Source organism: Scleropages formosus, chromosome 9, assembly GCF_900964775.1.
Source record: "Scleropages formosus chromosome 9, fSclFor1.1, whole genome shotgun sequence".
Lineage (NCBI taxonomy): Eukaryota > Metazoa > Chordata > Actinopteri > Osteoglossiformes > Osteoglossidae > Scleropages > Scleropages formosus.
The window spans coordinates 24,476,647-24,498,670 of NC_041814.1; the positions used below are offsets into that span (position 1 = coordinate 24,476,647).

The following is a 22,024-nucleotide window of genomic DNA, read 5'->3' on the forward strand; positions in this document are numbered from 1 at the left end:
TAGGATGTTGAGGTGATGTGACGATTTTATTTTCGCTCATTCACTGTGTTAATTTTAATGTTCTTTCAAGCTAAAATAATGAACTAAAAGCCTTAGGGTGTTTTATAATAATGGCTTTATCTAAAGTTTTTACAGAATGTCATCATTCAGTATGAGAATATCCAGTAAATGGAGGCACTTTGAGTTTACGAATAGTTACGTTTCCAGGGCATGTTGTGTGCGTTAGGTGCTACAGCATATAGAAGCGACAGGCGACTTATCTCTAGCTGCAGTTGCACTCCTCTTTAGTTTTTGCATTATTCCGATATAGAGGTTGCATTCTTCGGAATGTCCTCCCGGTATTGTTTGTAGATGACCTTGGGAAATATTTACGAAGCTGCTTGCGTGTGACAATGAAAACAAATGTTTGCCGTTATCTGTTAAACTGTTGGCAAAGTAGGTAGGTCTAGAGCTTGCACGCTGAAATAAGACAAACCGCATCCGTAGTTTGACCGGAACTTTTCCCTCATGCAATCTGTCCCGGTCAGGTATGTCGAAGCAAGACGCAGACGGCATGGATGAAGATGACACGCCGAACTACGAGGAGAAGGCCCAGGAGATTGTGCAGAGCATCTTGCAGGAAGTTGTCAATACCGTTGCTGGCGGTAATTTGTCATGATTATTATAATCATAAATCTTATTTGGTGACTTTAAGTAACGGGATAATGTACAGTGCACTCATGACGAGGCAGGGAATGCACGATGGTCCAAATTGCCATCACCCTGTAGCGGTGGTTGTGGTGATCTCCCTCTTCAGTAAATTAGCATAGTCACTGTATAAGAATGTTGTAGCTGGTGTAACCATAGCAACAACTGGTAGAGGCCAACCTGTGTCATTGGCAGTGCTTTGCTAAAGGTGCAGCCAAAACTATCTGTCGATTGATGAGGTATGGCAAAGTGATTATTAAAATGTTGAGGGTGAGGATAATTATGTCTAAAAATAGCTTCCTAAATCTTCAAACAAGCTGCCTGCTTCACTTTACACTAATTATTAACCCGAGTGTTGTGTGCATGTATGAGTGGCGCTGTTAAGCTGATGAATGTGGGGTTGAGGGTGGATGTGTTAAGTGATAATTTTTGGGTTATTGAAGGTGGACTGCAATCCTGAAAATGCTTGGTGACACCTCCGTGTGTGTACATGTGTGTCATTTTAATGCAACAACCTGGATCTTCTTGGTATGCAGACTCCCAGGAGACTGCGGGTGGAACGGAGAGTGCAGAGGGCACGCCCACCTCCCTGGAGGACGAGGCAGGGGTGGGCAGCGACAACGAGAACGTCCATGCCAACGGCATCCCTGGAACCCCCATCTCCGCCAGCTTTACTCCGTCCCTGCCTGACGACAGGCTGTCCGTCTCTTCCAGTGACACTCAGGTCCTACACACAGTCCTCCTCTTTGCCTTCTGCTTGTACCCAAAGCAGATGTTTCCTCCTCTCCCAGCAGGAAAGAAAGCTTATGGGAAAATGTTTATTATTTTTACTAATAAAAAATACATAGATGCTATATAATAATTCAATCAGTTTAATTTCTCTTGCTGCAATCAAGGTGCTTTAAATCAGTTTACATTTGCATTTATTTATTTAGCTGATGCTTTTCTTCAGAGCAACTTAGTGTTAAGCTACTTACTATTTAGAGAAACTTTACTAGAGAAATTTATGGGAAGTACTTTGCTTAATGGTACTACAGCTGGAGGTGTGATTTGAACTGCAACGTTAGAGTCCAAGGCAGCAGCTGTAACCACTACACTACCCGTTTACAGTTTAAGGTGTTTCAAAAGTTGCAGTGCTGTTTATGATATGTTTCCTCTACTAACACACCATTTCACTCTTTATGGAATACACAGCCACTGTGCTCAACCATGTAGCCCCTGTGAGCTGGTTTTGGTTCATGCATGTGCTTGAAGGATAAATACCAGGAGATGTATGTGCAAGTGTTCGCAGAGTGCCCACGATTCACCGGCTGCTGTCTCCCCACCCCTCAGGAATCCGGAGTTGCCACAGGCCCCTCCCCAGGTGCTAAGTTCTCCCACATCCTACAGAAAGACGCATTCCTGGTGTTCCGCTCTCTCTGCAAACTCTCCATGAAGCCTCTTTCCGATGGGCCACCCGATCCCAAGTAAGTCGTCGCTTGCCTCCGCTGCCCTGTCACATTCGATTTACCATCGTGTCGTCAGCCAGACAGATGCTCAAACAGTCACCCTCTTGCGCACACCAGCCTAGAAGACCATACACTTCTATTCAGAATGGCTGGTAAAGTAATTTTGTCGCTTGTATTGATAAAAGCCCTGGGGACAAAGGTGTACAGCCTTGGTAAAGAAACACTGTGGAGGCAGAAAGATTGGTTTAGGAAAGCTGCATCATGTTGGGCACAGGGACTTTTAAAAGTGCCCCCCGCAAAAAGTTTTCCTTTTACCTTTTCAGCTCTGTTTGTTTGATTAATGGTGTTTTTAAGACTTTGGCTGGTGAGCGGGGTTTGAAGACGTGGTGTTTTTTCCCAGTTTGCACCGAGCCTGAGTGGAAATGTAAACAAACAGTCTGCTGACTGCCTCATGTGCTAAGCAGACCCTCGCCTTGCTGGTGGGAAAAAAGCCACCTAATCTAATTCTGCAGTAGCAATAAAAGCGATATTGCAGGCGTCTGTCCTGTTTTTGGCAGGCCTGTTGCCCAGATTAGTCTGATTCCACAGAGGCAATGGCTCTGTTTACACAACAGAATTTCCCCGTTTGGTTTTTTGGGTAGAGGAAGTCGCGGCTGCTCTGGGGGAGCCGGCTGTTCAGCTGTGGAGCCCGCGAATCTGCAGAGCGGTCTGTACTTCAGCCTTTAGCTTCCCTGGTGGGTTCTGGCAAACCTCAGTGTGCTCTGTAGCACCATGGGCAGATGACTCTGCGGGAGGGAGTCTCTTTCGAGCTCTGCGTTCATTGCGTTTACAGCATCCCGCTGTTTAGATTTATAAGGTTACCCCTTTGGACCGCTGGTTTCCACAACTGGGGCTGTTAATTCAGATTAATGAGGGGGACGCTAGAGATCTGAGCTGCAGTTCCTGGTTCAGCTTCTACTTGCCATGACTGCGGAAGAAGGGGCCTGGGCAGTCTCACCCCCTCAGGCCACCAACAGTCAGAAATTAGTGAGGCAGGAAGCTCTAAAGGGCTGCTAAGCAGGGAGCGTAGTGCGCTTTGCCGTAAGGTACAAGTATTCATTAAGAAGTAGCAGGCTTTTTCTTGGGTGACTCAATCACTTCGGTTCTCTTCCTCAAAGGGTCTGTCCTGTAGTCTGACCTCGCACCCTTAAAACATCAGGAAAAACATTGCGCAGCCTGGAGGAAGCCCTCTGCCGCTCCGCACCCTGGAGCAAGGCCTTGTCACATTATTCCCTTGAACCTCCCCACCCAAGAAGCGGAGCTCTGCGATGACAGAGGCTAGACTCCGTCAGCTGGCACGGAGAACAAGACCTTTGTGCGTGGGGTGTCGGCAGAAGCACATTAACAGGACCCTGTGAGGTTGACAGTGTTCATGTGTGCATTGCACCAATGTGCTCGGTCCTATTTTTCCCTTTTTCCTCTCCCTTTATCATTGGCAAGTTAAGCACGTCGGAAATAGGCTCACGATTTATAATGCAAATCAGTGAAGATTTCAGTGTTTACTTTTAATTGAAGTCTCATTCGCTGGCATTTCATTCCTAACTGCCGCCTGTCTGTTTTACCTCATCGGCAGCATCAAAAAAAAGACACATCATTCTGTCTGACGCTGTTTAGTCAGTTAGCTGCACTGTGAGTATGATGTAACCCTGGGGAACTTGGATGTCTCCTGAGCTGACTCCCTCAGTCTCATCTACTGTAATGGCTTCTGTAACACGTGATCTGTCTGCTTCTGCCACCTTTTCCAGGTCTCATGAGCTCCGGTCGAAGGTCCTCTCTCTCCAGCTGCTCCTCTCCATCCTACAGAATGCAGGGCCCATCTTCAAGACCAATGAGATGTTCATCAATGCCATCAAGCAGTATCTGTGTGTGGCACTGTCCAAAAATGGTGTTTCCTCCGTCCCCGAGGTCTTCGAGCTCTCGCTTTCCATCTTCCTAACCCTGCTGTCCAACTTCAAGACCCACCTGAAGATGCAGATTGAGGTGCCTTTTGCGTCTCCTGCCACCGCCATTGCAGTTTTCTTCCGTTTGAGAGATGTTGTGTTTTTCACAACTCCTTATGCTTGTGGGGATCTCGCAGTGGAGCTGCTCGCTGACACTAATTTGTTATGGTTGTGTTTTATAACTCAATTTTAATAATTTGGTAACATGTCAGAAAACTAGCATTTGCTTCTTCCACCAGGGCCTCGATTTTACCGCCCTGGCTTTCTAAGCGTGACAAGTATATATTTTCAAAAATCACAGCTGGTCTTGGAATGTTTTTTCCCCAAAACTTGTAGTGTGGAGATTGTATTTGGGTGCCTAGAGATTTACAGTGTTATAATGTCATTTGTTCGGTAAGTTTTATGTGACCCCAATGATTGTAGATGTTGTAAATATTCCTTGTCATACAGCAGTGGGGAAACTAATGACTCGCTGTTGCTGTGTATTTTTGCATTGTTTAATTTATTTTTTTAAACTCCTCAGGTCTTTTTCAAGGAGATTTTCTTGTACATTCTGGAGACGTCCACTAGCTCCTTTGACCACAAGTGGATGGTCATTCAGACGCTCACCAGAATATGCGCAGGTGTGCAGGAGTCTTCACAAGGACTTCAGTCTAGTCAATTGCTCTCCTACCTCTGTCTTTCTATAATTCTAAGGTCTTCATTGTTTTCTTCTTCGCTGTCTTTTTCGGCAGATGCCCAGAGCGTAGTTGACATTTACGTGAATTATGATTGTGACTTAAATGCTGCTAATATATTTGAGAGGCTCGTGAACGACCTTTCCAAGATCGCACAGGGCCGAGCTGGACATGAGCTTGGCACGACTCCAGTCCAGGTAACAAATCACTGACCGTGACCCCTTCCTCGTTCCCCCTACGTGCGGTCCATGCTTCTCTAAATGTATCCTTGCTGTACAACACATTAATAAAGGTGCATATTCTGCACAGTGCTGCTTTTGAATTAATGACAAAATTGTCAGTCGTGACCATTGTTTTTGTGCAGCATTTACACACAAGAACTTCCTTAGTCACGTTGACCGAGGAATTATACACTGCAGTCGACTTTGATTTCTTTTCATTGCGTTCACCTGTTGCAATTAGTTGTCTCTGATTTCTGTGCATTTCCGTATCTGTATACGTCATGTCACACTTTACACTGACTTGTTGTGTTATAGATCAACTTAACACATTTTTCAGGAGACAAACATTTTCCCGTTTGTTTTTAATGGTGTTTTCCTCACTTACCACAAATAGTAAGATTTGTTTTTCTAGCTGAGCTCACATGGCCTTTACTTACTGCAGGTCAATAAATGCAGTAAAAAACACTAAAGCACAGTAGTAATTTGGGACCAGATTAATTCAACTCTGTTTTCAGCTGGTTTCTGCTAATTGTCAGTGTTGGTGCTCAGTAACAAAATGAGGAACAAGCACACATTTCTAGGATGAAGTCAACAATTGGCATGGAATATGAGTTTGTGGAGACAGCCTTCTTTGTGCTCCTACCGATGTTGCAGGAGCTGAGCCTGAGGAAGAAGGGGCTGGAGTGCCTTGTGTCCATCCTCAAATGCATGGTAGAGTGGAGCAAGGACCAGTACGTGAACCCCAATTCGCAGACCAGCCTTGGTAAGGGATCGCCCTCCGCCTCTCCTCAGTCTGGTGTCCACTCTGCTCCTGTTGATAGAGGCATGATGGGCAGAGCCAGTTTTCTCGGCCTTAGAGGCACAGCTTCTTTAGCCTGACGAACAGAATGTGCCGCTTTGCGAGGGCAGTGAAACATGTATGCTGTCATTCAAGCAAACACTGGAAACGTACGTGTTTGTGCATTCTGTGCGTACAAGGCCTGCTTCTTTGATAAGACTGTCCCAGAGCATCCTTAACCTGTTTGGGGGACCTGTGTGAAAAGCAATTTCCCCAATTCCCCTGAACCCACATACACACAGTCTCTATCAAAGTGGGGTTAGTCCGCAATCCTCCATTCACTGACGGAGCATCAATAATGCTCTTACCATGGCCAAGGGTATCTCCAACTGGGTGGACTGCGAGGAGGGACGAAGTTCTCTGCAAGACCACTCTGTGAAACTATTTGCTCACTGCTCAGAAAGAGGGGGCCTTATAGCCATACCTCTGTTGTGCATAATCTGCATTCATTCACTCCTTTCAGGACTGAATGTACTGTGCCCATCAGCAGGTGGGCTCTGTCACTGCCGTATGAATCATAGGTCACTCATGCAAAATTAGTTTAGTACAAAGAAATATTTAATGATTTTGAGATCTATTAGATTTCTAGTACATGGTTCATTAACAACAGCACCAGGTGATGTCGTCTGGGTTGTCGTCGTACCCGCGAACGTGTGACTGATTCTGGGTAGCGTCATGTTCTTACCACGTCTGACATTGCCTTTGTTCTACTCACCATGCTGCTCCATCATTGTTCACTGTTTGCCAACTTCTAAAGCTAAAGCAGGTAATGCTAGAATGCTAATGTGTGATGGGTAGAGGCTGGTTGCCATAGTAACTGTAGTTGAGGATTAGTTTTTGTGTGGTGACAGGGCCCATGTGTTTTTTTTTTTTTTTTTAAATTTACTTTATGCGTTAGATGACACAGTTGCTCTTTTGCATTTTTACTGTGGTGTTCCTTAATTTTAGTGTGTAGTATGCAGTGTCTGCATATTGCTTTTTCAGCTCACTGTAAATACATGTCAGCATTGCTTCGCTTTGTATGTTCTGATCGCAGTTTCGGTGTGCTACAAATCTTGAACGGTCCTGTGCTGAGAGAGTTTAGCTAAATTCATTTGAAATTGATTGCGTTTGTTGCTTAATGAGACAGAGGGGAAAATCTTACATTCAGCATCTGTCATAACCACCCCATTGTTTCTTATTCCATAGGTGTGGTTACCCCCACCCACCGCTATACCCTACGGCCATGCACTGTGCAGCAGACCGAGTTTTCTGGGATATGCTGCCCTGCTTGCTGTATTTAATAGAAAAATTTAATGCCAGTGTAGCCTGGAGCAGGCTTTATGAAGTTGTAACTAATCTGAATTTTTCATGCCTTAAGCCACATAAGTTGTGACGCTGCCCTTTTTTGTGTTGAATTTGGGTCTAGGCCAAGAGAAGCCTTCAGACCAGGAGTCCAATGAGCCCAAGGCCCCAGAGACCATCAACCGTTATGGCAGCGTCAACTCCCTGGACTCGACGGCTTCCTCAGGGATCGGCAGCTACAGTACGCAGACATCCGGCACGGACAACCCTGAGCAGTTTGAGGTCCTCAAGCAGCAGAAGGAGATCATTGAGCAGGGCATCGACCTGTGAGTGCAGCTCTGCAGCCCCACGGCATGCCGGGCATTCCAGGAGATTCACGTTGACATGAAAAACAGATGATTCCTATTTGAAAATCCATGACAGTTCTTGAGCAGTGCTTTGGGGTGACACTTGTCTTAGTGTTTCTAATTGCCAGCAAATACCGTATGTGAGCAAAGTGAGTTTAATATGGGTTAATCCAAAGTGGGGGGGGGGGGGGATACCTTGTCATACTGACAGCAGACCGACCGTCTTGTATTCTCCACTTTCTCCATCAGATTCAACAAGAAACCAAAGAGAGGCATCCAGTACCTGCAGGAGCAAGGCATGCTGGGTACCACCCCTGAGGACATTGCCCAGTTTCTGCACCAGGAGGAAAGGCTAGACTCTGTGAGAACCTGCAGACCTTTTATAAGCACCATGCATTTAATTAAAACTGTACCTCCCCATTCATCTGTGCCACAAAGCAGGGAGTAGAGCTTGTGGCTCTTGGAAGGAAGATGAAATACTTCTACCACATAAGTGAACATTCAGTTTGGTACTTAATTGTGCCCGGGTTCCACCTGCAGTGAATAAAGAATTCCCTGCAAAGCCTAAATATGTATATTACTGACTGCACCCAGTCTGGGCCCTGGAGCTCTGCTCTACCTCTGAGCGGTTAGTGTAATTTTTCCATAGAAACTTTAAATGAGCATTGCCTCATCAGATTAGAACTGTGTTGAAGTGGCTGACGCACACAATTAGGTTCAACATAGTAGTTTTTCTTTTTTTTCGGTTTCAGTAAAAAATTTATAGAGTACTCCCCCCTTATCCACAAGGGATATGTTCTAAGATCCCTATCGGATGCCTAAAATCGCGTATAGTACCAAACCCTATATATACACACTATATTTTTTCTGTACAGAAAAAGAAGAAAGAGAACTAAGGACCAATGTGCAGATCCTCATAAGTATTGATTTTTTTAAGTGGTTTTTTTTTTTATTTTTATTAAAAAGAAAAAAAACACAAGCACTGCAGCACCCAGACGGCTTCTAAGTGACTAACGGGCAGGTAGCAAATACAGCGTGGATACGCTGGACAAGCTATGGTTCACGTCTCAGGTGGAAAAACGCTTGATTTCATCATGCTACTCAGAACAGCGTACAACTTAAAACTTACGAATTGTTTATTTCTGGAATTTTCCATTTAATATTTTCGCACCGCGATTGACTGCGGATGACTGAACCCGCGGATAAAGGGGGGGGGGCTACTGTACGATCTCACTTTCTATGAGCCAACTATACTTCCAGCAGTTTTAAGTTAAGCTCCGCTCATCTCGTTTTTGGTTGTTAACCTCAAATAAGGCTGGCCTTTCACTCTCAGACTCAGGTGGGCGAGTTCCTTGGGGACAACGACCGCTTTAACAAGGAGGTGATGTACGCATACGTGGACCAAATGGACTTCCAGGGAAAAGATTTCGTCTCGGCGCTCCGCATGTTCCTCGAAGGTTTCCGTCTTCCCGGCGAAGCGCAGAAAATCGACCGCCTCATGGAGAAGTTTGCCGCTAGGTACCTGGAGTGTAACCAAGGGTGAGCTTGCAGCGACTTCATTGGCTTCTTTAATTACTCATTGGCTGCGGGTGCATCTGTGCAGCAATTAACTCCACCTCTCTCCCATCAGGCAAACTTTGTTTGCTAGCGCGGACACGGCCTACGTCCTTGCCTACTCAATTATCATGCTGACGACTGATCTTCATAGTCCACAGGTGGGTAGGTGGTTAACGTCCTTGTTTTCTGAGCCCTAAGTCCAGCCAATTTAGTACGTTTAATCCTACTTTAAGATAGAGGTAGTCTTAACCCATAAATATTACCTTTTTGACTGTGAAATCTCTAGAGCAAATATTATCACATTAAAACAAATTTTTATGCAGACTAAGGTGCATAGAATGACTGTCATGTCCTTGACTGTGTCTACGCAGAATCACAAACTCACCCTGACAATAGACAGTAATAGGATTTAAGTGGCGACTGAAATGGAACGGTATCAAAAAGTATTAGAAAATTGTCATGTTTTAAGTGGTTATTAGACCTGACATTTAATCCCCCTGCTGTTCTGATCCTTGCCGTCATTTTTATTACAGGTGAAGAACAAGATGACAAAAGAGCAATACATAAAAATGAACAGGGGGATCAATGACAGCAAAGATCTGCCCGAGGAATACCTTTCTGCAATTTACGACGAAATTGCCGGGAAGAAGATTTCTATGAAGGAGACAAAAGAATTAACCATCAAATCCAATAAGCAAAGTAGGTAACAGCTTCATTGTTATCGCGAGATGCTATGGCTTCTGCTGAACGTGTGTACTCCAGGAATGGGGACCTCTTCGGAGAGCGTGTATCGCGGGTAGGTCGGGCTTGCTTTGGAAATATGTGGCGTTAGGAACCAGGGTTTGCACTGGGGGTGTGTACTGTTGCGAGGTGGGGTTTTTACCAAGGTGTAAACTTTTGGGAGGCAGGGCTGTTGCTGGGCTTGTGTAATACTGGAAGGTGGGGGTTCAGTGACAGCACAACTGTAATGCTGCCCTTGGTCCTGCCCTTAGGCGTAGCCAGTGAAAAGCAGAGGCGGCTCCTGTACAATGTGGAGATGGAGCAGATGGCTAAGACAGCCAAGGCCCTGATGGAGGCAGTGAGCCATGTGCAGGCACCCTTCACAAGTGCCACCCACCTGGAGCACGTCCGTCCCATGTTTAAGGTAAGCCTTCCTACGTGGAGTCTGTGCACCGCACATTTGTGGGTAAGGTGGCTGTTCAAGCCACGCTTATCATGCATGATGGTTCCATGGAGCCGTTTCCTTGGTTCTTGCCAGGTATCAAGCCAAGTAGAAAATTTGAGGAATTTCAGTTGAGGAGAAGCTTTCCCCAACCTCTTTTGATGGTTTACGTGAAACATTTTTGCTCCACCGTAATATTTGTAGCTGATGCTTTTCTCCAACATGACTGTATATTGTACTATTTACTGTTTACACATGTGTGGCACGGTGGTGCTGTGGGGGTAGTGCTGGTGTCTCACGGCGCTGGGGCTGTGTGATTAGACACGGGTTTGATCCCTACTCGGTCTGCGTGGAGACTGCACCTTCTCCCTGTGTTTGCATGGGCTTCCTCTGAATGCTCTAGTGTTCCCCCGCAGAGAACGCAGGTCCTGGGGCTACATGGCAGGTCATGTAGTGACCACCACACTACCAGCTGTCCGTTTCTATCATGTTCTCCTCGTCTCCCTGCAGTTGGCGTGGACGCCCTTCTTGGCAGCTTTCAGCGTGGGTCTTCAGGACTGTGACGACACTGAGGTCGCCTCCCTCTGCCTCGAGGGCATCCGCTGCGCCATTAGGATAGCCTGCATCTTCTCCATCCAGGTCGGAGCACAGTTTGTCCTTCCCTGCTGTGTACTGTAACACTCAGCTGAGAAATTGCACGTTAACCAACGTCACGGGGCAATTCTTTAAACAGTTCACTTGTGGTGTAATGTGTAGTCCTGTGGAATTTGAGTCTTTGCGTGTTAAATTCATTCTTTTCCTACAGTGTTCAAGAATTATTAATTTAGCTTAATTATGCAGTTATAGTCATGAGGCCAGTGTTTTAGTGTTTTAATCCACATTTATTTTTGGTGCTTATATTGAATGAAGACCCCGATGGGAAAAAATGTATAAATGAAGCCACGTGGAAGGCAAAATATAGTGCCATGACTAAAAGTGCATGGTTGTGTGGTCTGGGGGTTTGGTAACGCTCTTTTCTTGCACTCCCTCCAGCTGGAGCGTGACGCCTACGTACAGGCACTGGCTCGATTCACGCTGTTGACTGCCAGCTCTGGCATCACCGAGATGAAACAGAAGAACATTGACACCATCAAGACCCTCATCATGGTGGCCCAAACTGACGGCAACTACCTGGGCAACTCCTGGCACGAGGTCAGATATGGCTACACGCATCTCAGCATTTCTCCACACTAAGCCCTGCTAGTGGGAGGCTTTTACCGTATGTTTCCACTTCGCTGTTTGATTGTGTCTTCTGGAACGTCTGCTTATGTTTTCTCTTTCAGCTGCTAATTATTTTAGTAGCAACAATTAGAGCAGTGGTCTTGATAATGGTTGCAAGTTTTCCAGATAGTTGTGTTAACAGCAATGAAGGTAGGTACTGAAAGGATAATGGGAGATGCTGTGGGGCTCTTTGGAGATGGCAGAAGCAAGCAGCTGAACCTCTGGTACTCAAGGCTCTGCTAACAGTAGAAGCTTATGTCCCTTTTGCTCCTGTGTGCACAGATCCTCAAGTGTATCAGTCAGCTGGAGTTGGCCCAGCTGATCGGAACAGGAGTGAAGGCGCGTTACATCTCAGGGACAGTGAGGGGCAAGGAGGGCCTCATCACAGGCACCAAGGAGCAGACCTCGGACGAGTACCTGGGACTAGGTGGGTCATTTGGGAGCGCTGCCCCTTTTATTCCACGAAACCGCACATCACTTGGTACAGAATGGGCATCAGATGACGGCTTTTTATTTTCCAAAAATGTTGCACGTGAGGCTCTGACCGGCAAGTCCTGTTGTTATAACTTTTGAAAGAATACTTGAGTTCAGTTTATGCAATTAGTGTCTATATGGAAGTTTTTACAGATGTTTGGCACCCTTGTGTCTGTTAAATCCGCAATTGTAATTGTTGATTCTGTTTGTGTGGCAGTAGGTACTACTGTGGACCGCAAGCAGATAGCAAGTATACAGGAGTCCATCGGAGAGACCAGCTCGCAAAGTGTGGTGGTGGCTGTGGACCGGTACGCTACTGCATCGCTTTCCGCGAGTACCCTTTTCCACTAAATTAAGCCCTTTGGGAAAATTGTGAAGAATCTGCACAGTTGTAAAAAGAAAGAAAGAAAGAAAGAAGTAAACTGGCAGCTGGGGGTTTGGGTTTTGGTTTTTTTAAAAAGGCATTCAAGTACAATGAATAAACCACTTAATTTTTGATAATCGTAATGAGCCGTCAAGCAGCTTTTATTGAGGTTTATTGCAGTTGGGAGAAACTCAGCCTGTTCCCAGAGACGTGCAATTTTAGCGCGGTATTTTAATAATATATTTATGGTTTTGTTGTTTGTTTTTAGGATATTCACGGGCTCTACCAGGTTGGATGGCAATGCAGTCGGTTAGTATCGGAGGGATGTTTTCCACTCGAGCACTATCAGCTTTTAGTTAATTTGAAGAAATCTCATGCATTTGTCATTTTTAAACATTTCCTTTAACATGTAGATGGAAGCACAGGTTCCTTTGTAAAGCTTTTTGCCGCAGAACGTCAGTACGTTTACTTGGATCTCTGAATGCTGTGTCGCAGTGGACTTTGTCCGATGGCTCTGCGCCGTATCCATGGACGAGCTGGCATCCCCCACGCATCCTCGCATGTTCAGCCTGCAGAAAATCGTGGAGATCTCCTACTACAACATGGGCCGCATCCGGCTGCAGTGGTCCAGGATATGGGAGGTGATAGGAGACCACTTCAACAAGGTCAGCTCGCTAGCTCCAGGTTGAGTAGCGATTTGAGGATGTGCACTCAAGACCCGAAGTTTAGCCGTTCATCTAACCCAGGAGGACGTGACTGTTGTAGCCTCGAGTCATGCATTTAGCCTGAATTGCTCCAGCAGAAACGAAAGAATGTGTACTGCAGTTCCGGTGAAGAACGCAGCTGAAAGTGCGCGTGGCTCCTTGGCCGAGTTAGATTTTCAGACGTGTTGAACATTTTCCGTTTTGTTTATATTTAATTGCACTTTGCCCACTTTCTGTTAGTTGCAGGCCGAATGTGAGCTGTTTATTCACTGAGCACACAGATGGCAAGATGGACAGGGGCGATTTGCTTCTACATTATTTACTGCTAATCTCTGTGTTCCTGAATGTTAGGGATCGATAACTACATGATGAACATTTCACTTCAACAAATTATGTGAACAATTGCGCTGAATAGTTTTTACGGAGGCCATATACAGTTTAGTAAGTTTAGACTAGTTTTAATATAATAAAGGTAATGATTAAAGATAATGCAATCAATACATGTCTTGGTGAATATCATTTTTTATAGAACCTAATGAATGAATGTCTAAGTTTGTGTTTATTCTTATTTTGGAGTTGCGAACAAACTTCTGGTCACAGTTGTGTTTGCAAGTTGAGGAGCTGTGTGTTCTTTTAAGACGAACGTTTCCTAAAAAAGTTGGCAGTATTTGGTGTTTATTGTAAGGAAAAGAGCAAAAACAGAGTTTGGTTCTCTTCCACAGGTTGGCTGCAATACCAACGAGGATGTGGCCATTTTCGCTGTGGACTCCCTCAGGCAGCTCTCCATGAAGTTCTTAGAGAAGGGAGAGTTGGCCAATTTCAGATTCCAAAAAGACTTCTTGAGGCCTTTTGAACATATCATGAAGAAGAACCGGTAAGCGGTTTCTTCATACTTGTTTTTGAATTTTTTTGCATTTTCGGCATTTAGGGCTTCTTTCTGTTCCAGTACAAGAAATTTTCATTGTAATTTTTGATTTTAAAGAAGTGATATTAGCCATTTAACCCAGACCTCAAAGTGTCCAACAAATCAAGGAAACCTGCAAATGTTTCATATTCATATATAGAAGGAATGTGTACATGAGAAACGTAACTTTTTTTTTTTTTTACATTTATTAGTTTAGCTGATGCTTTTCTCCAAAATGTTAAGCTACCTACAACTATTTGTTCATTTATACAGCCAGGTAAATTTTACTGGAGCAGTTAAGGGTAAGAAAGTGGTAAGTACCTTGCTCAAGGGCACTACAGCATTAGGAAAGATTTGAACCGGCATCCTTCAGACCCAAAGGCAGCAGCTCTAACCACTACGCTATGGAAATGAAGTGTTTTAATACGAAACGTCAGTGGGAAATAAACACAGTGAGAGGTGGGTGGGAGAGGAGTGAATTCTGAATGAGGTGGTGTCCCCCTCAGGGTCTGTACCTGCGAACCCTTAACCTGGGCTAGGGTGCTGCGGTTGAGCCGGCACATTAACTGCGTTGTGCGTGCAGAGCTTCGGTGGGAAGAGAGGAAGGGATGGGGTTTTGTCGCAACTTTTTCATTAGCAGTAAGGAGAGTGGGGCGGGGCGGGGCGGGGGGGGGGGGGGGGGGGGTTGGCTCGGCTCGGCTCGCGTCTGCTCATTACTCGTGTCCGTGCTGCCTCCAGCTCCCCTGCGGTGCAGAGGAACGTGAAGAGGAGGTTGGTGTAGGACGAGCGGTATGCTGGAAGGCGGGGATGACCACTGACAGGCTACCCTTGTCCTTGGCCAGGTCTCCCACGATTCGGGACATGGTGGTTAGGTGCATCGCCCAGATGGTGAACTCCCAGGCTGGAAACATCCGGTCAGGGTGGAAGAACATCTTCTCAGTGTTCCACCTTGCTGCCTCTGACCAGGATGAGAGCATTGTGGAGCTGGCTTTCCAGACCACAGGCCATATCGTCAGTGAGTCCTCCTGCTTGGGTTTTAGGGTTCTCTAGGAACGGACCCCTTCCAGGAATATAATGTTTTTCTTACGAATGCACTGATGACAACTGACATCTGTGGCTGTGTTATGCAACATTAAGGAGAGGGTGCTCTGTGGGTCATCACGACTTTAGCGCATGCACTTTATGACATAAGTTAATATTGTTTTTGTAATGTTTCTCCACACCAGTGATTGTATTTGAGAAGCACTTTCCGGCCACCATTGACTCCTTCCAGGATGCTGTGAAATGTTTGTCGGAATTTGCCTGCAATGCCTCCTTCCCCGACACCAGCATGGAGGCCATCCGCCTGATCCGTCACTGCGCCAAATACGTGTCCGATCGGCCCCAGGTGAGCACCACATCCCGATCGGCGCCCGTGTCTGTCTTTTATATCTTGTTGCCACCCCATTAGCTTGATGGTGCCATTTAACCCAGCAGTGCTAAAGTAACACGGTACATACTGCATGTATGTTTATATTTAGTCAGTCTGAAAATGCTTTTGTCCAAAAGGTGAGATATATGCGACTTAAATCCTTGCACACCACACAGCTGGATGTTCACAGAAAACCTTCACTAGCCATTTGTTCATTTTATATCAACATTTAAAAACATGAAGTGTCACATTCATTTTTAATAGCTGTGATAACGACATTTTGTAATGTTTGAAGCAAGTTGTTAAGGTGCGGTTTCACCTCGGGAGGTCCTTGTCGCTACTGCAGTCCTTATGACTTCATTGCAAGTGGCAGTTTGTCTCGTTCCCTCCGAAGGCCTTCAAAGACTACACCAGCGACGACATGAACGTGGCCCCCGAGGACCGCGTTTGGGTGCGTGGCTGGTTCCCAATCCTGTTTGAGCTCTCCTGCATCATCAACCGCTGCAAGCTAGATGTGAGGACCAGGTGAGTTTGGGGGTCTCTGGAGTTGATGTTCATCTCAAGGGCGTCCAAGAGGCAATGGGAACGGGTTGTGGTTTCTTCTTTCTACCCTGTAGGGGCCTGACAGTGATGTTTGAAGTCATGAAGACCTACGGTCACACTTACGAGAAGCACTGGTGGCAAGACCTGTTTCGGATCGTCTTCAGAATATTCGATAACATGAAGCTCCCTGAGCAACAAACTGAGGTGGGAATTCGGGAATAGAAAATGTTACCCTGGAGCCGCGCCCGCTGAGGAGCACGATGTTACCGTTCGTTCTCGTTGCCGCAGAAAGCCGAATGGATGACCACAACTTGCAACCACGCGCTCTACGCAATCTGCGACGTCTTTACGCAGTACTTTGAGTCGCTCAGCGATGTTCTCCTAGACGACATTCTCTCGCAGCTCTACTGGTGTGTGCAGCAAGGTGAGTGGGTGACTGTGCCCATCTCGGCAACAACCTGCCGGTCCTGTCCTCAACTTCAGAACCCCACCGAGGCTCCGCCCTCTTGTCCCCCCCTCCCCAGATAATGAGCAGCTGGCACGGTCTGGCACCAACTGCCTGGAGAACGTGGTCATTCTAAACGGAGAGAAGTTCACACCGGAGACCTGGGACAAAACGTGCAACTGTATGTTGGACATCTTTAAAACCACCATCCCGCACACGTAAGTCCTGAAGTGGTGTCTAAAGCTTCTGTTCTCTTCTTTTCCCTCTTTTGTCTCTTTAAAACAAATGGGCTGTTAGAGGAATGCAGTCGTTCACGTGACCAGATTTTCTGAGAAATGATCGTTGTACCAACAGATTTCGGTCAATATTTGCACCCTGAGCTGGTGCTTTTTGCTCTCCTTTCCCTCAGCGATTGTACAAGGTGTCCCCTGGTGTTTTGGTGCTTCGCTGCATCAGCTGGTGCAAAACAAGTGTCTGCCGACTTTTCTGTTCCCATACCATCGTTTTCTTTCTTCTAGTGCTCTTTAAGTGATGTTTATGCAAACTGTTCTTAAGTATAAATGTTGAATTTTTTATACTTATCGTGTAACTCACGCAAACAGGACCAGTTTTTCTGTCGCCTCGCAAAACGCAGGTAGTCAGATGTCGCTGCATGACTTGCTGTCATGAGTGTATGGTGTAGCCCTTTGCGTTTGCTTTCAGGTTGCTCACCTGGAGACCTGCGGGTGCTGAAGGAGAGGCAGCTGCACATCTGGATGCATCTGACAAACAGCTGGTAATGTCAATGAAATTCTGCTGAGACCGCACCCCCCCCCCCCCCCCCCCCACTTACCTTTCACCTCTGGATTTGATACAGCCCTCAGGGTACCAGGTCTCTTTGTGTGTCTGTGTTTTTCCATAATCCACCTTCAGTGGGTTACGTGTGTTTGAGATGCAGGTGGTCTGAGCCCGGTACATTTATGGCTGAGCTCTTTGCCACAGTCGCACAACTCCACAGCATCTGTTTTAGAAACTTGAGTACGATGGGGAGCTTCAGGCTCCCAGGATATTAGTGATTCCATGCTTTATTGTTTCAGCTAAAAGTTTTTTGAGGAATTTGGAAATTATGATTTATCATTTGTTGTACAAACTTAAAATACTTAAGCATTTTGATTTTGGTGTATATATAATACTGAATGTAGAAAGCAAAAATAAAGACACAGTTCCCCCTTTCCATGCCCTCAGGACTCCATTTCCCAGAAGTCCTTGGACATCCAGACACGTGCTGAAGATCAGCAGTCTATTGGCAGTGTGGAGAAGATGTCCCTGGAGAACCGGCGACAGAGCCAATTCAGCATTGGCTCAGGCGCCTACGAGGACGGGCCCAGGGCTAGGACCCCGATGAGTGCGTGGCATTTTGTCATTGCCAGTAGGCCCCAGACAGACAAGGGGGTTTCCCAGTAATGATGCGTTTAACTTATACGATGCCCAAACCCACTCCAAATATAAAATATGTATCACAGTAACTGAAACTGAAAACAAGTCCACTGGTGGCGAAGGGGATTTGAAGATGATTGATGTCCAGGTTTATATTAGTGGTGGAAGGATGGAAAAAACCAGAACCCTCTTACTGGCTGTCGGGTCTGTCTGCCTGTGTGTTACCTTGATACCTGGTGAAGTAATAGAGTAGAGGGGTCTGAGCAGGGGTGTGGAAAAGTAATGATGGTTAAAAAAACTGGAATCAAAACAGAGGAAACAAAATGCAAGAGATGAGGACAATTATTTCTCTTTTACTGGTCATCTCCCTCTGCTTATTCTGAACTTTTGCCCCAGTCCGGTCTCTCCCTCTTCCTTATGTATACAGTGCAGGCAGGAAGAATTCTGTCAAGATTTACTATAGTTTCCCTGTGAATAAATTGTTAATCCATTGATTGATTTTTGTAGCACAGTTTCCCCCCCCCCACTGTCCCTTTACTTATTGCCTCTCCTGTTTCTCTGTCTGTGTCCATCACAGAGCTCCAGGAGCAGAAGATCTTTTCATCTCTCCTCATCAAATGCGTGGTGCAGCTGGAGCTCATCCAGACCATCGACAATATCATCTTCTTCCCCGCCACCAGCAAGAAGGAGGATGCGGAGAACTTCGCTGCTGCTCAGGTATGCCGCCAACCTCCCGTCATCCTAAAATACCCATTTTGTCCAGTCCAGAAATGAGCATTTCCCCAAACATGCCTGGGTGAAAACATATTGCTTACTAGTTTTCAGTTCACTTATTTCTTTCTGCAGTGATTGTTCTCTCACCGCTCTTGTAACTCTGGGTAGAGTGTAAGGCAGTGTTCCCGTAATGCCAACACTGCACACAGGTGGGTTCTTCTCAGCTTTGTCACCAAGAGGCTAAGTGGCCTGCCTTTGTATCTCGGGCTCCGCAGAGGGACTCGCTGGACACTGATGTCCATGTGGAGACCCAGGACCAGGGTGTGTACCGCTACCTGACCTCAGGGCAGCTTTTCAAGCTGCTGGACTGCTTGCTGGAGTCGCACCGCTTTGCTAAGGCGTTCAACTCCAACAATGAGCAGAGGACCTCTCTCTGGAAGGCCGGTGGGTTCCTCACACCCGTTCGCAGCCCCGTGTCCACAGGAAGTGTCACTCCTTTCAACAGGAAGTAACGTGTGCGCGCGTGTGTTTGTGCTTTCCAGGTTTCAAGGGGAAGTCGAAGCCCAACTTACTGAAGCAGGAGACGAGCAGCCTGGCCTGTAGTTTACGCATACTCTTCCGCATGTATATGGACGAGAGCCGAAAGGCCGACTGGGAGGAGGTGCAGAAGCGGCTGCTCAAGTAAGATGGACTCTCTCCCCCCCCGAGGTCGCCAACAATAACCAGGCCCAAGCTGCCCTACCCCCCACCCCCTGGTACCCAACTCTGTTCACTACGATACCTTCTTGTCCACTTGCCTGCTGTAAGATGGCTCAGCGTACCTTACTCTTGCTGATCCCCTGGAGACTACTGTAACCTGCCCCCGCATCCTGGTAACCTACCAGCATCAGTCTCTAAGGAGAAGCAGGAATGGTGTAATTCTTCTAATAAACAAAAGTGTGATGCTGCCAATCCTTTCAGATACTGAAATGTTTCTGTAGCTGTTTTTATTTTAATTGCTTTAATGGGGGTTTTATGACATTGTATAATTGAGACACTTACAAACATTTTATTCATGTTGCCTAGATTTTTTTAGTTTACCAACCAGTATTTTTTGCAGGCCACAACACTCAGCAGATGCTCAGAAAAACTGGCATATAAAGTTGTGATTCTGGAGTACATGTGGTTGTGTTCAGCCAGCAGTCTGTCATCTCTAGCAGCTCCGATTATCCGAAAAAGTTGAAAAGCTGTGTCAGACAGTACGCCTTTTAGAGAACTGCCGGGCCGGGGAAATCGAGCACTTAACCAGACTGACTGCTCATAACCAGCAAGCAGAGCACCTGCAGCGGTGTGGAGGAGCTGTGTGCAGATCCATTTTCCGTAAGGCGAGCGGTTCAGCCTTTGTGAACCGAGAGGAACGAGGAGAAGAAACGTCAGTCTCGGATCTCATTGTGTCTTGTTTCTGCTGATGTTATCCTGCGTGGCGATGGGGGGGGGCGGGTAGGCTGGCCGGAGCAGATGTGCACTTCCGTCTCTCCTTAAGCATTAACCACCCCGCCCCCATACCGTTGCAGTGACTCAGCTGCAACAGACACTGACAACAGCGATCAGTCGGTGTGGCCATAGGGACACAAGGAGTTGTGCAAGTGTGTGTGTGTGGTGTGTTTGGTAGGAGGTCCTCTGAGGGAAGGTAAGAGGGTTAGTGCAGGCGAGTCCCGGTCTTCACTGGGCAACCGGTGGTGCCATTTTCTGCTTTTTCTGTAGCAAGGTCATAGGAACACACCTCTCACACTTCTCTTCCTTTGTGGTGCAGCGTGTGCAGCGAAGCCATCGGCTACTTCTTGACCTTGACATCGGAGAGCCACCGGGAGGCCTGGACCAACCTTCTGCTGCTCTTCCTCACTAAGGTGTTAAAGATCAGTGACGACAGGGTGAGGCCACCGGCAATGTGCGTCCCGTACCATTTTGCCGACATTTCAGTATGTCAAACTCTGTCGTCTTGCCTCCACCCTCTTCCCGCAGTTCAAAGCCCACGCATCCAGGTACTACCCGCTTCTGTGTGAGATCATGCAGTTTGACCTGATCCCGGAGCTGCGGGCTGTACTGCGCAAGTTCTACCTGCGCATCGGCATTGTCTTCAGGATCTCGCAGCCGGTCAGCCAGGAGCGAGGCTCAGCGGGCCTCTAACGTTCCCATGAGGGCCCGGAGCGGGAGGCTCTGGACCTGCAGAGGGTCACACGGGCCGGGCCATAGCCGCAGGGATGAAGCTGCTATGGAGGGTCCCCTCTTTTTGAGTCCATCCTTTACAATGGTGTGTGAATGGGGGAAACTCCTGCTGTCGCTGTGCCGGGGAATTAAATGAACCCCCGATCCCTTCCCAACACCCTGCCCCCAAACCCACTGAGCCCCCCTCCCCCGCTCTGGTAGCTCTACAGCAGCAGGCCCCATTAACGGTACTGGAAGCTTTCTGGGGTCTCCTGCTGAGCACGGACCTGCTGCCAGGATGCAGACCACCCACAGCATGGCCAGAAGGGCCTGTTGTTCTCTTTTGAACTACTGGAAGAAGGGCCTCGCCATGTACAGTAGAATAAATACTTCACAGGATTGTATTGATGATTATATTCATTACAAATATTAAATTACTTTCTAACTTTCTGAATGTTCGGAAGCCTAGTGTTTGGAAAGAACCTGTGTTCCTTGCCACCTCTTGACATTGTTACTGCTGTCTGAAGAATGAAATGGATTCAACAAAGAAACAAATGCGATCAGTAATTAGTTAAAGAAGTAATGTTTTGTGACTTGATTTCTTTTGCACAGCCAAGGGCTAATGTAAGCATCAGCAGCCCTTTGGATGAAAATAGTTGTACGGAAACGCGGCTTTGTAATATACATATATCTCCTAACACTAGACATTGTTTCTGCAATAATTTTATTTTGTTTCACTGAATTTGCTGCACTTGTTTTATTTACAGAATGCACTGGGGACTTTAATGTTTGTGAGAATGCATAACTTAACCCTTGCTCAGCTGGGTTGTCCGCTGAGGGCTGTGATCAGTTTATAAAATGCTAACTGATGAAAAGACTTAGTAAAATTATTCCATTTTATATGTACAGAGGCTTTTATTTAAATGGGGGAAAACAAATGTCAGTGACTGGGATCCTCTTGAAACTGGAACTAAAGAAGAATAAATAAACACCTCAAAACTATTCTGAGTGGCATCGGATTTGTCACTAGTCTGTGTGTTGTGCTGGTCTTGCTGTGCTTATGTTAGAAAAAAGTTTACCAGTTTCTGGCTAGAGACCTGATCAGCATGTTGGTGCACTTTTGACGTGTTGGATCTGCAGGAATCCCAAGAATTGCTGGTCTCATTTCAGATGAGAGCAAAGCACTGAATGTTTTCTGTGCTGAAGAGGACAAAGCTTTCTGTAAAATGCTGGTTAAGAGACAAAACTTCTAATATGGTAACAGGTTGAAGTTTTTGAAGTCTTTTTGGTCAATGTCACCTTGGGCAGGATTGATCCTTTATTAATATAGCAATTTTTTTCAGCATATCTAACACATTTTTTAAACTGCAAATTACATTAACTGTTGATTTTTGATTGTGTGGCT

At 46.3% G+C, this 22,024-nt stretch overlaps 1 protein-coding gene across 3 annotated transcripts in view; it reads left to right on the forward strand.

Annotated features, from left to right (window-relative positions):
* The window catches only part of arfgef1 (ADP-ribosylation factor guanine nucleotide-exchange factor 1 (brefeldin A-inhibited)), a 56,264-nt gene extending 34,643 nt beyond the window's left edge, over positions 1 to 21,621 (forward strand). For 2 of the 3 annotated variants that reach the window (XM_018754150.2, XM_018754152.2), the window contains 33 exons: positions 528 to 644; positions 1,224 to 1,411; positions 2,020 to 2,153; positions 3,920 to 4,154; positions 4,638 to 4,737; positions 4,849 to 4,988; positions 5,667 to 5,775; positions 7,259 to 7,460; positions 7,731 to 7,842; positions 8,815 to 9,020; positions 9,112 to 9,196; positions 9,572 to 9,737; positions 10,031 to 10,182; positions 10,711 to 10,839; positions 11,233 to 11,391; positions 11,743 to 11,887; positions 12,152 to 12,242; positions 12,567 to 12,607; positions 12,794 to 12,963; positions 13,725 to 13,876; positions 14,749 to 14,921; positions 15,133 to 15,293; positions 15,712 to 15,842; positions 15,935 to 16,064; positions 16,149 to 16,284; positions 16,385 to 16,523; positions 17,008 to 17,080; positions 17,530 to 17,689; positions 18,299 to 18,438; positions 18,711 to 18,879; positions 18,978 to 19,116; positions 20,228 to 20,345; positions 20,437 to 21,621. In XM_018754150.2, coding sequence (XP_018609666.2) covers positions 528 to 644; positions 1,224 to 1,411; positions 2,020 to 2,153; positions 3,920 to 4,154; positions 4,638 to 4,737; positions 4,849 to 4,988; positions 5,667 to 5,775; positions 7,259 to 7,460; positions 7,731 to 7,842; positions 8,815 to 9,020; positions 9,112 to 9,196; positions 9,572 to 9,737; positions 10,031 to 10,182; positions 10,711 to 10,839; positions 11,233 to 11,391; positions 11,743 to 11,887; positions 12,152 to 12,242; positions 12,567 to 12,607; positions 12,794 to 12,963; positions 13,725 to 13,876; positions 14,749 to 14,921; positions 15,133 to 15,293; positions 15,712 to 15,842; positions 15,935 to 16,064; positions 16,149 to 16,284; positions 16,385 to 16,523; positions 17,008 to 17,080; positions 17,530 to 17,689; positions 18,299 to 18,438; positions 18,711 to 18,879; positions 18,978 to 19,116; positions 20,228 to 20,345; positions 20,437 to 20,601 — 4,667 coding nt within the window. In that variant the 3' untranslated portion in view covers positions 20,602 to 21,621. The remainder of the gene's footprint in view (positions 1 to 527; positions 645 to 1,223; positions 1,412 to 2,019; positions 2,154 to 3,919; positions 4,155 to 4,637; positions 4,738 to 4,848; positions 4,989 to 5,666; positions 5,776 to 7,258; positions 7,461 to 7,730; positions 7,843 to 8,814; positions 9,021 to 9,111; positions 9,197 to 9,571; positions 9,738 to 10,030; positions 10,183 to 10,710; positions 10,840 to 11,232; positions 11,392 to 11,742; positions 11,888 to 12,151; positions 12,243 to 12,566; positions 12,608 to 12,793; positions 12,964 to 13,724; positions 13,877 to 14,748; positions 14,922 to 15,132; positions 15,294 to 15,711; positions 15,843 to 15,934; positions 16,065 to 16,148; positions 16,285 to 16,384; positions 16,524 to 17,007; positions 17,081 to 17,529; positions 17,690 to 18,298; positions 18,439 to 18,710; positions 18,880 to 18,977; positions 19,117 to 20,227; positions 20,346 to 20,436) is intronic. The other variant, XM_018754151.2, reaches the window with a different exon arrangement.
* The last annotated feature ends 403 nt before the right edge of the window (positions 21,622 to 22,024 follow it).